This window comes from Carassius carassius, chromosome 25, assembly GCF_963082965.1.
Source record: "Carassius carassius chromosome 25, fCarCar2.1, whole genome shotgun sequence".
In the NCBI taxonomy this organism is placed as follows: Eukaryota; Metazoa; Chordata; class Actinopteri; order Cypriniformes; family Cyprinidae; genus Carassius; species Carassius carassius.
Genome location: NC_081779.1, coordinates 7,024,929 through 7,038,263, shown reverse-complemented (window position 1 = coordinate 7,038,263; position 13,335 = coordinate 7,024,929). Strand labels below are relative to the sequence as shown.

General features: G+C 36.7%; 2 protein-coding genes across 2 annotated transcripts; both read left to right on the top strand.

The window, feature by feature from the left end:
* The first annotated feature begins 1,803 nt into the window (after positions 1-1,803).
* LOC132104644 (protein AF1q-like) lies at positions 1,804-3,749 on the top strand. The gene is made up of 2 exons (XM_059510203.1): positions 1,804-1,954; positions 3,439-3,749. The coding sequence occupies exon 2, from the start codon at positions 3,445-3,447 to the stop codon at positions 3,700-3,702; it is 258 nt and encodes an 85-aa protein (XP_059366186.1). The 5' UTR covers positions 1,804-1,954; positions 3,439-3,444; the 3' UTR covers positions 3,703-3,749.
* A 1,253-nt stretch (positions 3,750-5,002) lies between these two features.
* Positions 5,003-12,729, top strand: LOC132104018 (GA-binding protein subunit beta-1-like). Its single transcript, XM_059509176.1, has 8 exons — positions 5,003-5,163; positions 7,482-7,589; positions 9,135-9,302; positions 9,410-9,604; positions 9,691-9,832; positions 9,965-10,132; positions 10,914-11,026; positions 11,132-12,729. Exons 2-8 carry the CDS (start codon positions 7,482-7,484, stop codon positions 11,459-11,461), a joined length of 1,224 nt encoding a protein of 407 aa, XP_059365159.1. The 5' UTR covers positions 5,003-5,163; the 3' UTR covers positions 11,462-12,729.
* The last annotated feature ends 606 nt before the right edge of the window (positions 12,730-13,335 follow it).

The window sequence follows — 13,335 nt, the reverse complement described above, 5'->3', positions numbered from 1 at the left end:
ATAATAATAATACAAGACGTAGTCAGCTAGATGATGAACTATCAATATTATTAATTAATAATAATTATATGATGCAGTCACACATGTAGCAATAATTGTTAGTTCTGTTTGTTGATTCAAGGTTAGCGTCATCTGGGGTCCTCTGAGGGTCAGCATCATCTCTTCTCAGGTGTTCTGGATCCAGACTGGAGCTTGTGTAAATCCTATTTACCACGGGATGTTAATCCCGTGGCAAAACATAGAAACAAAATAGAGACATCATTAGCATAGCTGCTGAAACTGAAGTAAAATTAGTTTAACCCAAGCTAAAGAATAAAAATGCAGATGCAACTACACTCACAATTTAAGAGATACATTATTCGAATGCTTGGCGAAAGAGATGCGTTTTTAATCTAGATTTAAACAGAGAGAGTGTGTCTGAACCCCGAACATTATCAGGAAGGCTATTCCAGAGTTTGGGGGCCAAATGTGAAAAAGCTCTACCTCCTTTAGTGGACTTTGCTATCCTAGGAACTACCAAAAGTCCAGCGTTTTGTGACCTTAGGGTGCGTGATGGGTTGTAGCGTGGTAGAAGGCTAGTTAGGTACGCAGGAGCTAAACCATTTAGGGCCTTATAGGTAAGTAATGATAATTTGTAACTGATACGGAACTTAATAGGTAGCCAGTGCAGAGACTGTAAAATTGGGGTAATATGATCATATTATCTTGACCTGGTAAGGACTCTAGCTGCTGCATTTTGGACTACCTGTAGCTTGTTTATTGACGAAGCAGGACAACCACCTAGAAGTGCATTACAATAGTCCAGTCTAGAGGTCATGAATGCATGAACTAGCTTTTCTGCATCAGAAACAGATAACATGTTTCGTAGCTTGGCAATGTTTCTAAGATGGAAGAATGCAGTTTTTGTAACATTGGAAATATGATTTTCAAAAGACAAATTGCTGTCTAATATAACACCCAGATTTCTGACTGTAGAGGAAGTAACAGTACATCCGTCTAGTTGCAGATTGTAATCTACAAGATTCTGTGTGGTGTTTTTTGGTCCAATAATTAATATCTCTGTCTTATCCGAATTTAATTGGAGAAAATTATTTGTCATCCAATCTTTTACATTTTTAACACACTCTGTTAGATTAGATAATTGGGAAGTTTCATCTGGTCTCGTTGAGATATATAGCTGAGTATCAGCTTTCTTTCTTTCATTCTTTTTTTCTTTCCCGATATATAACGATCCCTGCAATGCAATAGAGTAATCTTGTAAAACACACCAATAAACACACTTTATTCTATAACCTTTTAGATTTCAGAAGTACCATATTACCCTTATTTTTTATTTCACTGATTGCTTTGCAGCTAGCACACTTTAGGGTACAACGATGTACTACATCACACTGTAAATATCTAACGTGATTTTAATATTAATCTATTGATAGATTTACAGTCTGCGTCTCTGGTGTTCACTAAATGATAGTAAATAGTTACATACTATTACTGTGCATTTTATTCTGCTGAAATTATCAATAAATTTCCATATTGCGTGCATTCATTGGAAAGATGGGTCAATGGACGGTGAACTCAGCCAATCATCAAGCAGCACTCACATCACACAACAGACGACTCCACATGCAAAAATAATTGGTCGTTAACAAATGCAAACGCGGACCACAAAACTACTAACATACACCCATAAATGCTGTAACTAGTTTTTGCCATTTTATTAGAACAGCAGATCAGCCACGCCCACTTTACCCTAATTATGCACCTGATCCCCTTCAGTCACGCACATCACGCACAGAAGGTGGGCGGGACTAATATAAATCGCTGGTGATGTTGGGTGCGGCTGGTCCATGCTGAGCAGCCGGCGATAAGATCGAGACCAAATAGAGTGCATCTTCTATTCTTACTACAAACCAGCTTGGAATTCAAAGAGAGCGAACCGGATTACATACTAAGGGTATGATTTTTTTTCTTTTCTTTTTGTCCCCCACTTGTTTGAGCAATATTTTAGTTTTAATCCCTTGCATTACAAATTCTTTTGGTGTTCCATCACATATGCATGATGTCCAGTCTGACTAAATTAATATGATCTCATTTGTCAGCTAAAAATAAGATAACGTCTTTTATTAGTAAATGTTTTTGCTTCAGCCCTATTTAAGGTTAGTTGCTTGTAATCCGTTCTTACCCAGATTTGCTCTTGCGCTCTCTCTTCTTACCACTGTACTGAAGCATCTCTGAAATGCTTTGTCATGAGATGCGCCATCACTATATTTGGGGCTCTCTTTTAATAGATGTGCATGTGAGATGCTACTACTGCTGCTGAAAAGAAAAAAAAACTTGCATGTTATTTCTGATGGTCATTTAATTTAAGGATCTCTTCCACCGATTGTCTCTCAAATTTGGGCGTGTACAGCCGCTGCATTGTGTAATGTGTGTCCAGATCTAAATCACCCAACGACGCGACGGGATCGTGTAGAATTAAAGTGGCTTCATCCTAATCATTAGCTTTCATGTGTTTTTAAAACTGCAGCTTCCAAATGATAACTCTTCTTTGTAGCGAAAAGATAATGCTGCCTTGTTCTTATTCCTAAGGTCTTAAATCTCGCATCTAATTATAATATATTAATATATAATTAGATGGCAGAAGTGTGGACACCATCATGTCGTTCATTCTTCTGCATATTTACTGTTTTTGTTGCCACAACAGTTTTATTATTACATTTATATATTATATTATACAGCCTTCCTTTGATACGGATATGAAAGTTATTTGCACATGTGAGCTGCTTACATTTTATTGTAAGGTCATAAATCTTGCACAAGATCTTAAATCATGCATCTCATTATATTATATTAATATAATTAGATGCTTAATATTAATATGCAGACACTATCATATGACATTTTTGAACATGATATTTAAGTTTTTTGTTATTACTGGTTTATTATTTCTTCTTTTATAATCATCATTTTGATAAGTTGTTGTTTCTAGTAGTAGTACATTTACACTATATTTCTCCTTTGACGTGTAGGTGAAACTTATTTTTACATGTAAATTGTTTGCATTTAATTGTTATAACATGATTTTTAAAATAATAATACATTTTATAATAAAAATAATACATTATATTATTGATATATTAGTTTATTCTTAATATAGTCATTCTATTTATTATTTTATATTATATTTTCACCTTTGGCCTGCATATGAAAGTTGTTTTACAGATTGCTCACAAATTGCTCAAGTTTCCCTGAAAATAGCAGGTGACTGAAAATAGCTCATCAGGAGCGGGATCACTTGGTTTTCTAAATAGCAAAGCAATGTATTCTGTGAAACAAGTTAGTTGAGATATCATCTTTATTATTTAATTTATGATTCAAATAGATATCTGCTTGTCAACGGTGCAGTGCTGATCTTTCAAAACTCTTCTTAATGCACAGATCAAAATGCTAGACACAACCAGCAGCCAGTTCAACTCCTTCCTGTTTTGGAGGCAGCCCATCCCATCGCTGGACCTGTCAGAGCTGGAAGACATTGGCATTTCTAATGCCAAGTCCAAAGAATGGAAGTCAACCAAGAGCTCCCGAAAACCCCTGGGACAGGAGGAAGAAGAGGATTTAGATCTGTTAAAGTACTCCTCCTTCAACTACTGGAAAGAGCCCATCCCTAGTATCGATACCTTGGATTTCTGCCTGCTGTTATAAAGCTCTGCGACGCAATTCTCAGTTCCTATCCAAATCTGTGTTTAAAGCTACAATTACACTGATTCTCTACTTGATATTAATGAATACAAGAGTCATATATCCTGCCTTTCTTGTTAAACCATGTCAGTAAATGGTGATAATAGGGTTCTTGTTTGATTAATCTAGTAGGGCATTACTGAATATGGATGTGTTGGTATATTATTGCCCTGTAAATTATAAATGTGACTGCTCAGTTGGCCATGAAATAAGATATCCAGATTCTAATCCACCAAATTCACTTCAAGGCAAGGGGATTCAAAACAAATAAGATATCTAAAACTGTATAATATTATTGTCACATTATTTGTAATATTAATGCATACAGTAATTTATTAGTTTAAACTGGAGTCTCACTTAAAAGCCTTTTTGTATTGAACGGATGTCCATGTTTAAATGCACTGTTTTCCCCCTGTAATGTTTGATGACAAATGTCATACGCCAATTAAAGTGAGCTTGCTGCTAAATGAATAAAAATGCATCTGTATTCATGTTTCATTTATCATTTTATAGCTAAAAATGGATAACATTTTTGAACGTTGACCAGTGAGAGAAATCTAGAGACTTACATTGAGACGCATATTCAAACACTTTTTTCTTTGCAAACTGTGCAAATGCTTTTTAGTACTAACTTTGCAACTCAAACTTGAAGTAGATTTTGAACAAGATATCTATATATTTTTTCTTCTTTTTTAGTTTTTCCTGTGGTTTTGTGTGTTAGCACAGGTGTTTTGGAACACAACTGTAAGATAGCAGCGCAAGAAAGCAGAAAACTGCAGAAAAGAGTTTGCAGAAATAATTATGTCAAGGAAAGCTATCCATTTGCATCACAGTCAAGATAAAGACTTATAAATTTCTATACATCAATAGTCAGAAACAGACAAAAAATTATTACCAGCACATTATACATCTCTTATTTGTACAATTGTATTACACAATGCAAATTATACAATTATACACTTCTAAATCTCAACTTCATATTTTATGGAAGGCTAATATGTAACTTATATATAAGCAATAGCGGAAAAAGTAGACCTAAACATAAAACCCACGTATTATATACACGTACAATATATATTTTTTTATCTATAGTGCAGTTGAATAGTAGGCTGTGTCTCAAAACCAAGTGAGCTGACTATAGTCAGGATTTTGAGCATCATAGGCTCGTGCAGGATTTATGGGGTTAAACCGCATCTAGTAGGCCAAAGCATGCTGTTTGCTTAGGCAGCATACTAGGTTTTTAGACATCTCCACTGGGTCTGAACGGCTCGCTTTTATTTCCGGGGTTAAAGCAGCCGCCATATCTGAATGCGCTTTAAACGCACAGACATGTTTATGTTGTTCAGCCAGTTTAGAAATACAGCGGAGAGAACTATATAGTGCTTTAATATCACCCAATATACGTCCGACAGACAGGGTATAAAGGTAAGTTCACTATACCCAGATCTCATCAGTTTGTTTGTGGCGCAGATGGAGGATGTGCGTATCAGCTCGGCTCTATATTTGACTCCACATGGCACACGAGTTTAACATGTAAAATACGAGCTTTAAAACCACCGTTAGATGTCCACCCACTGATGCATTTCATGTGTTTTTATGTATGTGTTCTTAAGGATTTGTTGTGATAAGATTCATACGGTCGGTGTTATTTCTGTCGGTTTCCTTTACTTATTTTCTAATGATATGGGCAGGAAAGCAGTTGTTCATTTAGTCATTTTTGTTGAATATCAGCTTGTTTACTTACAAATACATTGCTCTGCTGTTTACTGCACTAGTTTGTGTTTTTAAACATCCTATGAAAAATAAACGCAAACGGCACGTCGAAATCTGTGCACGATAGATTCTGGACCGATTGCAAATACAGTCGTGGACAAACGTTTTGAGAATTACATAAATATTAGTTTTCAAAAAGTTTGCTGCTAAACTGCTTTTAGATCTTTGTTTCAGTTGTTTCTGTGATGTACTGAAATATAATTACAAGCACTTCATACGTTTCAAAGGCTTTTATCGACATTTACATGACATTTATGCAAAGAGTCAGTATTTGCAGTGTTGGCCCTTCTTTTTCAGGACCTCTGCAATTCGACTGGGCATGCTCTCAATCAACTTCTGGGCCAAATCCTGACTGATAGCAACCCATTCTTTCATAATCACTTCTTGGAGTTTGTCAGAATTAGTGGGTTTTTGTTTGTCCACCCGCCTCTTGAGGATTGACCACAAGTTCTCAATGGGATTAAGATCTGGGGAGTTTCCAGGCCATGGACCCTAAATTTCAACATTCTGGTCCCCGAGCCACTTAGTTATCAATTTTGCCTTATGGCACGGTGCTCCATCGTGCTGGAAAATGCATTGTTCTTCACCAAACTGTTGTTGGATTGCTGGAAGAAGTTGCTGTTGGAGGGTGTTTTGGTACCATTCTTTATTTATGTGTTTTTGGGCAGAATTGTGAGTGAGCCCACTCCCTTGGATGAGAAGCAACCCCACACATGAATGGTGTCAGGATGCTTTACTGTTGGCATGACACAGGACTGATGGTAGCGCTCACCTTTTCTTCTCCGGACAAGCCTTTTTCCAGATGCCCCAAACAATCAGAAAGGGGCTTCATCTGAGAATATGACTTTGCCCCAGTCCTCAGCAGTCCTTTCACTATACTTTCTGCAGAAGATCAATCTGTCCCTGATGTTTTTTTGGAGAGAAGTGGCTTCTTTACTGCCCTTCTTGACACCAGGCCATCTTCCAAAAGTCTTGGCCTCACTGTGCGTGCAGATGCGCTCACACCTGCCTGCTGCCATTCCTGAGCAAGCTCTGCACTGGTGGCACTCTGATCCCGCAGCTGAATCCTCTTTAGGAAACCATCCTGGCGCTTGCTGGACTTTCTTGGACGCCCTGAAGCGTTCTTTACAAGAATTGAACCTCTTTCCTTGAAGTTCTTGATGATCCTATTGTTGATGTTGTTGATCCTACTGTTGATTTAGGTGCAATCTTAGTAGCCACAATATCCTTGCCTGTGAAGCCATTTTTATGCAACGCAATGATGGCTGCACGCGTTTCTTTGCAGGTCACCATGGTTAACAATGGAAGAACAATGATTTCAAGCATCACCCTCCTTTTAACATGTCAAGTCTGCCATTCTAACCCAATCAGCCTGACATAATGATCTCCAGCCTTGTGCTCGTCAACATTCTCACCTGAGTTAACAAGACGATTACTGAAATGATCTCAGCAGGTCCTTTAATGACAGCAATGAAATGCAGTGGAAAGGTTTTTTGGGATTAAGTTAATTTTCATGGCAAAGAAGGACTTTGCAATTCATCTGATCACTCTTCATAACATTCTGGAGTATATGCAAATTGCTATTATAAAAACTTAAGCAGCAACTTTTCCAATTTCCAATATTTATGTAATTCTCAAAACTTTTGGCCACGACTGTACACACACACACACACACACACACACACACACACATAACCAACTAATACTAACACTTACCTTTTCTATCCTTGTCTATCATATACTTGGAAAAAAAAAACCGGCTACGTGTTCTATACTAGACTAACTGAGACTTGTCATGGCACTTGTATACTGTTTGCCTGTATATGTTTATGTATATGTATATGCTTGTATACTGTTTTGGTCTGGTTGCTTCTATTGTTCTCATTTGTAAGTCGCTTTGGATAAAAGCATCTGCTAAATGATTAAATGTAAATATATACACATGCATAATAATGTCTGTCTTTGCCTAGATGTCGTTGGTGGATTTGGGAAAGCGTCTTCTAGAAGCAGCTCGGAACGGTCATGATGATGAGGTCAGGACATTGATGGCCAACGGAGCTCCGTTCACTACAGACTGGGTTGGTCATGTTATTAATAATGTTATGAGTCTTCACAAGAGACAGTCAATAAACAAAGCAGTGATATCATTGCCTTTTAAGAAAAATGGTCTTTGACATTGTTTGCATGTGACAGTTTACAATCGCAGTGCTCTACAAGGCATTACTACAAAAACTAACTGCAGTATTTTGGTGTAAAATGAATTAAAAATGTAATTGAGATCTATTAGAAGTTGTATTTTCAAATGTTGAAGCGTCGCTACTAGACACTTACATTTAGAGAACAAATTATTGACATATTTTAAAAATCTTATTTACCTTCATAAAACCTTCATGTAGAATATGAAGGGAATTATACCATATTTGTTGCATTGACATTATACAGATAATACAATATCCTTTAATGAAAATAGATCCCCAATCCCCCCCCACCAAATTCTGTGCTTGTACAGTGTAGACCGATCCTATTAAACTTGCTACATTTTTATGGCCTCCATTAATGCATATGATATTTAGAAAACTTTGAAATATCTGTATCTGAGTTGTTCGTTTTTTTTGTTTTGTTTTTTCAAGCCTGGAAAAGTCATATTCCCAGCTAAACTTTAGCTGCAAAGATACATACTCGGTGCCTGAATTTTGTTTTGGAAAATGGGAGGAATTCCCCCTTTAGGTGGCTCTTATGGGGGGAATTTTTGTAATTTTAGAGGGGAGTTAGGGTATTTTTTTTACTACAATCATCTAACCTAAATATTTCGTCACCCAGTGTATTTGTATTTTACAATTTATAATGATGTTGATTCATATTTATATTGTGAGGAAGATACGTAAAATAATATTGATTTCAAACTCTGAATTGATTTTCTCTGAAAAGTAAACAGTCAGTAATAATAATGATTAAATGACAAGCAATGGCACAAACGAATACAATAATAAGATACAACTAAAATTAACTGTGCTTTAAGTTTTTCAGATAGGTATAACAGTAATATTAAGGTACAGAAATACCACAGAAACTGCATAATCTGTTTAACTTTAAAAATAACACTGCTTAGTCTTCAATGTATAAATAAACATTAATGACAGACAACGGCAGGTTTATTTGGGTTGCTGTCTCTTTAAGACGGATCTAACTGTAAGTTCTGTTTCTCAACTGTTTACATTCACTTAATGTCAATATACCAACAATGTTTAGTATAAATCGACTGTTTAGGTGAATACACAAGACGGCCACTTTGACACGATTTTGTATGTATTTGGCCATTTATGTGCAATAAGGTGCAACACAACTTCATTCTGTATTCGCGTGCTCTCAGATGCGGCTCTATGTGCGCACGCTTTGGGTGTGAGCTCGCAGAAAGGGGTCTCACAGAGTATTGAATTGAGCACTTGAATTGAGACTCAAAAGCATATGCAAGTGATACATTCCATTATCTGTGCCGAGCGTCTTTCACACTGAAATGTTTGCGGCAGGAATCAGTAGAATTATGTGCAGTTGCAATCCCTGTGTACACGTACACAGGCCTACTAATTACTTTGGGGTGTTTTCATTTGGTTTTTTTTTTGCAGCTTGGAACATCTCCATTACATTTAGCAGCCCAGCATGGTCATTACTCTACTGCGGAAGTGCTCCTGAGGGCGGGTGTCAGCAGAGATGCCCGAACCAAAGTAGACAGGACCCCTCTGCACATGGCAGCCACAGAGGGCCATGAGGTCATTGTGGATTTGTTAATCAGGGTAAGACAATGCTTGTCTTTTGTAATGCTTTTTATAATGTACTGAAAATATTTGTAATCTCAGTTTGTCCACTGAGGAGACTGATACAAGTCTCTTAAATGTTTCAGAGTGGTGCTGATATCAATGCCAAAGACATGTTGAAGATGACGGCTCTTCACTGGGCAGCCCAGCACGGCCATCACAACGTCGCAGAGCTGTTGGTCAAACATGGCGCTGATGTACATGCCCTCAGCAAGTTTGACAAATCAGCTTTTGATATCGCTGTCGACGTACAGCACGCTGAACTTGTGCAACTGCTACAGGTTTGTCATGTTCATGGAAAACTGAAAAATATTAGAGAATGGTTTAGGAAATGTTAAAGATGACTGATCCTCTTTGTGTGTTTCAGGAGGGAATGCAGAATCAGGTGAACAGGAATGCCGAAGCGTCAATCATAAACGGCAGCTCCACCCCACAGTTCATCATTCAGGGCGTCCCAAACATCCAAGGGGGAGTCGTCAACCTCACTGACTTGATCAAAACCAACTCTGGTATGATAAGTTGACTAGAAAATAAGTACAGAATGGAATGATGCAATATGAACACTGATGGATATTTTCTGTTCTTAAATAGTAATTAAACCAACCGCTGCTTTTTGGTTTCTGTTTTCCCTTTATGGTTAGGTGACACAGAGGAGGCCATTGCTGTCAGTGCGTTGGACTCGAGTATCCAGCAAGTGGTGAATGAATCAGGTCAGAGGGTCATAACCATATTAACAGATCAACATGGAAATCTGCAGACAAATGGACTCGGCCAGCCATTCTTTGTCACAATGCAGGATGGACGACAAGGTATGACTAACTTTTCTTATTTTAGATTTTGGAGAGAACTTCTCAATGTAACAGTTTTAGATTATAATTTGGGGTCTGTAAATGTTTCATATTTCAAAAAGTTATCTTATGACAGCAATTTAGTGCTATCTGTCGATCTAAATCAAGATTATGAGAATAAAGTCAAAATAATTTTAGAATAAAATAAAAATTCTTTTTTTATTAAATTTTTTTTTTTAAATTTTTTTTTTTTTTTATAAATAGTCAAAATTACCAGAATAAAGTCTGAATATTTTAAGAATAAAGGTAATATTTACAGAGGGGAAAAAAATACAGTATTAGATTTTTTTTTTTTATTGTGAGTATACAAAGTCACCAAAAAAATGACATTGTATATTCTTCTAAGCTGCATTAATTTCAAATAACTATTTCTATTTGAATATATTTTAAAATGTAATTTATTCCTGTGATGGTAAAGCTGCCTTTACTCCAGTGTATATACAATGTATTCAAGACATTTATTATTATTATAAAAAAAATTAAATCATTTTTTAAGGATTCCTTCATTATTAGAAAGTTCAAAAGAAAAGCATTTGAAACCCTTTTTTGTAACAATATAAAAGTAATTTGCAGTCCCTTTTGATCAAATAAATGCATCCTTGCTAAATAAAGGTATTCATTTCTTTATTTTTAATGTTTTAATTTTTTCTTACCTTTTTTTTTTTCAGATGCAGTATATTTTCACTGTAGGCTTGTACTTTCTGTAATTAAAGGTGTTCCTCTTTTTTTTATTTTTTATTAGTATTGGCAGTTCCAGCCAATCAAATCACAGAGGAAGTGGTAGATAACTCTGAACCTCCAGCCCGTAAAAGGAAAATCGACGTTTCATCCAATAATGCAGAGACCAGTGAAACAGTGAGTGTAACTAAATGTAAAAAACACCCTAAGAGCAAAACCTCCAGATGTTGAGGAAAAAACCCCACTCCATCTTGATCTTCATCATCTTTCTTTAATCTCCAGGAGCATCTCCAGTGGCAGTTACAGGAAGCCAACAGAAAAGCGCAGTCCTATCGCCAGCAGTTGCTCTGCAAAGAGCAGGAAGCAGAGGAGTACCGCATGAAACTGGAAGCCATGGAAAACGAACAGACCAACGGCACAACAGCCCTGGACCAGGAGCAAGTCGTGTTTGTGCAGGAAGAGGTTAGTTTTGAAGAAACAACGGAGGCAGAAGAGGAAGTAGTCATGTTTTCAGATGGTGGCGTAGTCATCAAAACAGAAGAGATCGACTCTGCGGATGAGCAGATCACTTTAGTGGAAGCCACGGCAGGTCACACGGAGGTCATTTCATAAAAGAGCGTGGACTCAGTGCTCAAGCAACCAAAGAGTGCATCAGCACGGTTTTGCTTTGGTTCATTTGGATTTTTTTGCAGTTAAGTCCTTTTTGTAATTTATTTCCTTGTCCTGTTCAGGTTAATGTTTCTTGCTTCAAATGAAAGTTCACAAAGAAACAACCACAATGTGCATCATATGCACAAACACACACACACACACGACCAGGGAAAATTATTGTTTATGGGAGTCTGTATCTGTAGTGTCCTTAAAAGTGGTCACCCCTGATTTGTCCTAGATGGGGTTCTTCAAAACAGTATCACTCAGGATGGAACTCTTTGCAAACTGTATGTTTTTTGAGATCCCCTAGAAATGTAGCTGCCTTATTCAGACTATTAGTTTCATTGCTTTTGAAATTAAACAATGATTCCTCTCAGAATGCAGCAGTGTCGTGCTCTATGCATTGGATGTAAAATAATGCACCAATTTCAAGACTTTGATTTGTAGTCAATTATTAATTTTTTTTCCCCTGTAGGGCGATTTAAAAGTCTATAGGTTAATTAAAAGTGCCTTTGGACATGTTTAGTTTCACTCATTAAGGATTCTACATTAATTATTGCATATATGGTATTTGTTTCAGTGGGTATAAAGCATAATTCCCATTCATTTAACATTTAACTCACATTCCTTGTGTATCATATTTTCTTTAGGCTCTCTGCCTGTGTATGTTTAATTACTTTGAATATTAAGTTGAGAGCCCTTGTGCAAAGTGACAAAGAAAAAAAGCTTTCACAAATGTAAAAAGTTAAATTCAGTGTCAGGGTTTTGTATGTTAAAATGCATAATTGTGCCCTCCCTGAGTTATGAAAAACTAAGTGGTTTCTGAGGTGCATGAGTATCTGACCTACTGATATCTGCAATAGATGGCAAGATCCGAAGTGATTTAAATGTAATCAAATGTTGTCTATAAAACAGAATATAGTTGTAGTAAGTGATGTTTGTAGTAACCTCAGCAGAAATGGTCAGTTTTAAGCAGCTGAGATGCATAAACTTCTCGCAAAGGAATTATGTAATTATTTGCCCTTTTTAAACCATTCATAAAATGATGAATGTTTCTATTTTTAGACAAAACCATCCTCACACAGTAATATACTGGCACTACAGTTTATGGAGCTACAGTGGTGTAAATGAAAAATCTTGAGCTTAGTGTTTCCCCCACTTGCGTTATGTGCTTAAGTGATGTATAAAGCTTTTGACTTATTTTTGATTAAAAATATTATAATGATCAATTCGTGGCTTCTGCGTACATTTTCTGTTGCTCATGTTACAAACAACCCAGTAAAAGAACATTGTGCACACCACGACATCAAATGGGTGTGTGATTTTTCAAGACTGAATCAGATTTCTTTTAATGTTAATGTTGATTTGAAGTCTCTTCTGCTCACCAAGGCTTTGTTTATTTGATCAAATACATTAAAACTGTGACTTTGTGTAATAATACAATTTAAAGTCAATGTTTCCAAGTTAATATATTTTAAAAAGTCATTTATTTCTGTGACGCAGAGCTGAATTTTCAGCATTATTACTCCCATCTTCACTGTCACATGGTCCTTTAGAAACCTTTCAGATTTTCTGCAGTTTTCTGAAAACAGTTGCTTTACATTTTTGTGGAAACCCTGACACAGTTTCAGTATTCTTTGTTTAATAGAAAGTTCAGAAGTCATGGCGTAATGGTTACAGATTTGGACTCATAATCCAAAGGATGCTCAGGCAGGCAATACCATGACTTAGGTGCCCTTGAGCAAGGCACTGAACCCCCAACTGCTCCCCGGGTGCTGCAGCATAAGTGGCTGCCCACTGCTCCGGGTGTGTGTTCACTGCTGTGTGTGCACTTT

Bases quoted from the DNA above. Each gene is read 5' to 3' on its own strand.
- LOC132104644 (XM_059510203.1), top strand. From the start codon at position 3,445: ATGCTAGACACAACCAGCAGCCAGTTCAACTCCTTCCTGTTTTGGAGG.
- LOC132104018 (XM_059509176.1), top strand. From the start codon at position 7,482: ATGTCGTTGGTGGATTTGGGAAAGCGTCTTCTAGAAGCAGCTCGGAAC. The intron at 9,833-9,964 runs GTATGATAAGTT...CTTTATGGTTAG, and splicing joins CTTGATCAAAACCAACTCTG to GTGACACAGAGGAGGCCATT. The intron at 10,133-10,913 runs GTATGACTAACT...ATTTTTTATTAG, and splicing joins AATGCAGGATGGACGACAAG to TATTGGCAGTTCCAGCCAAT.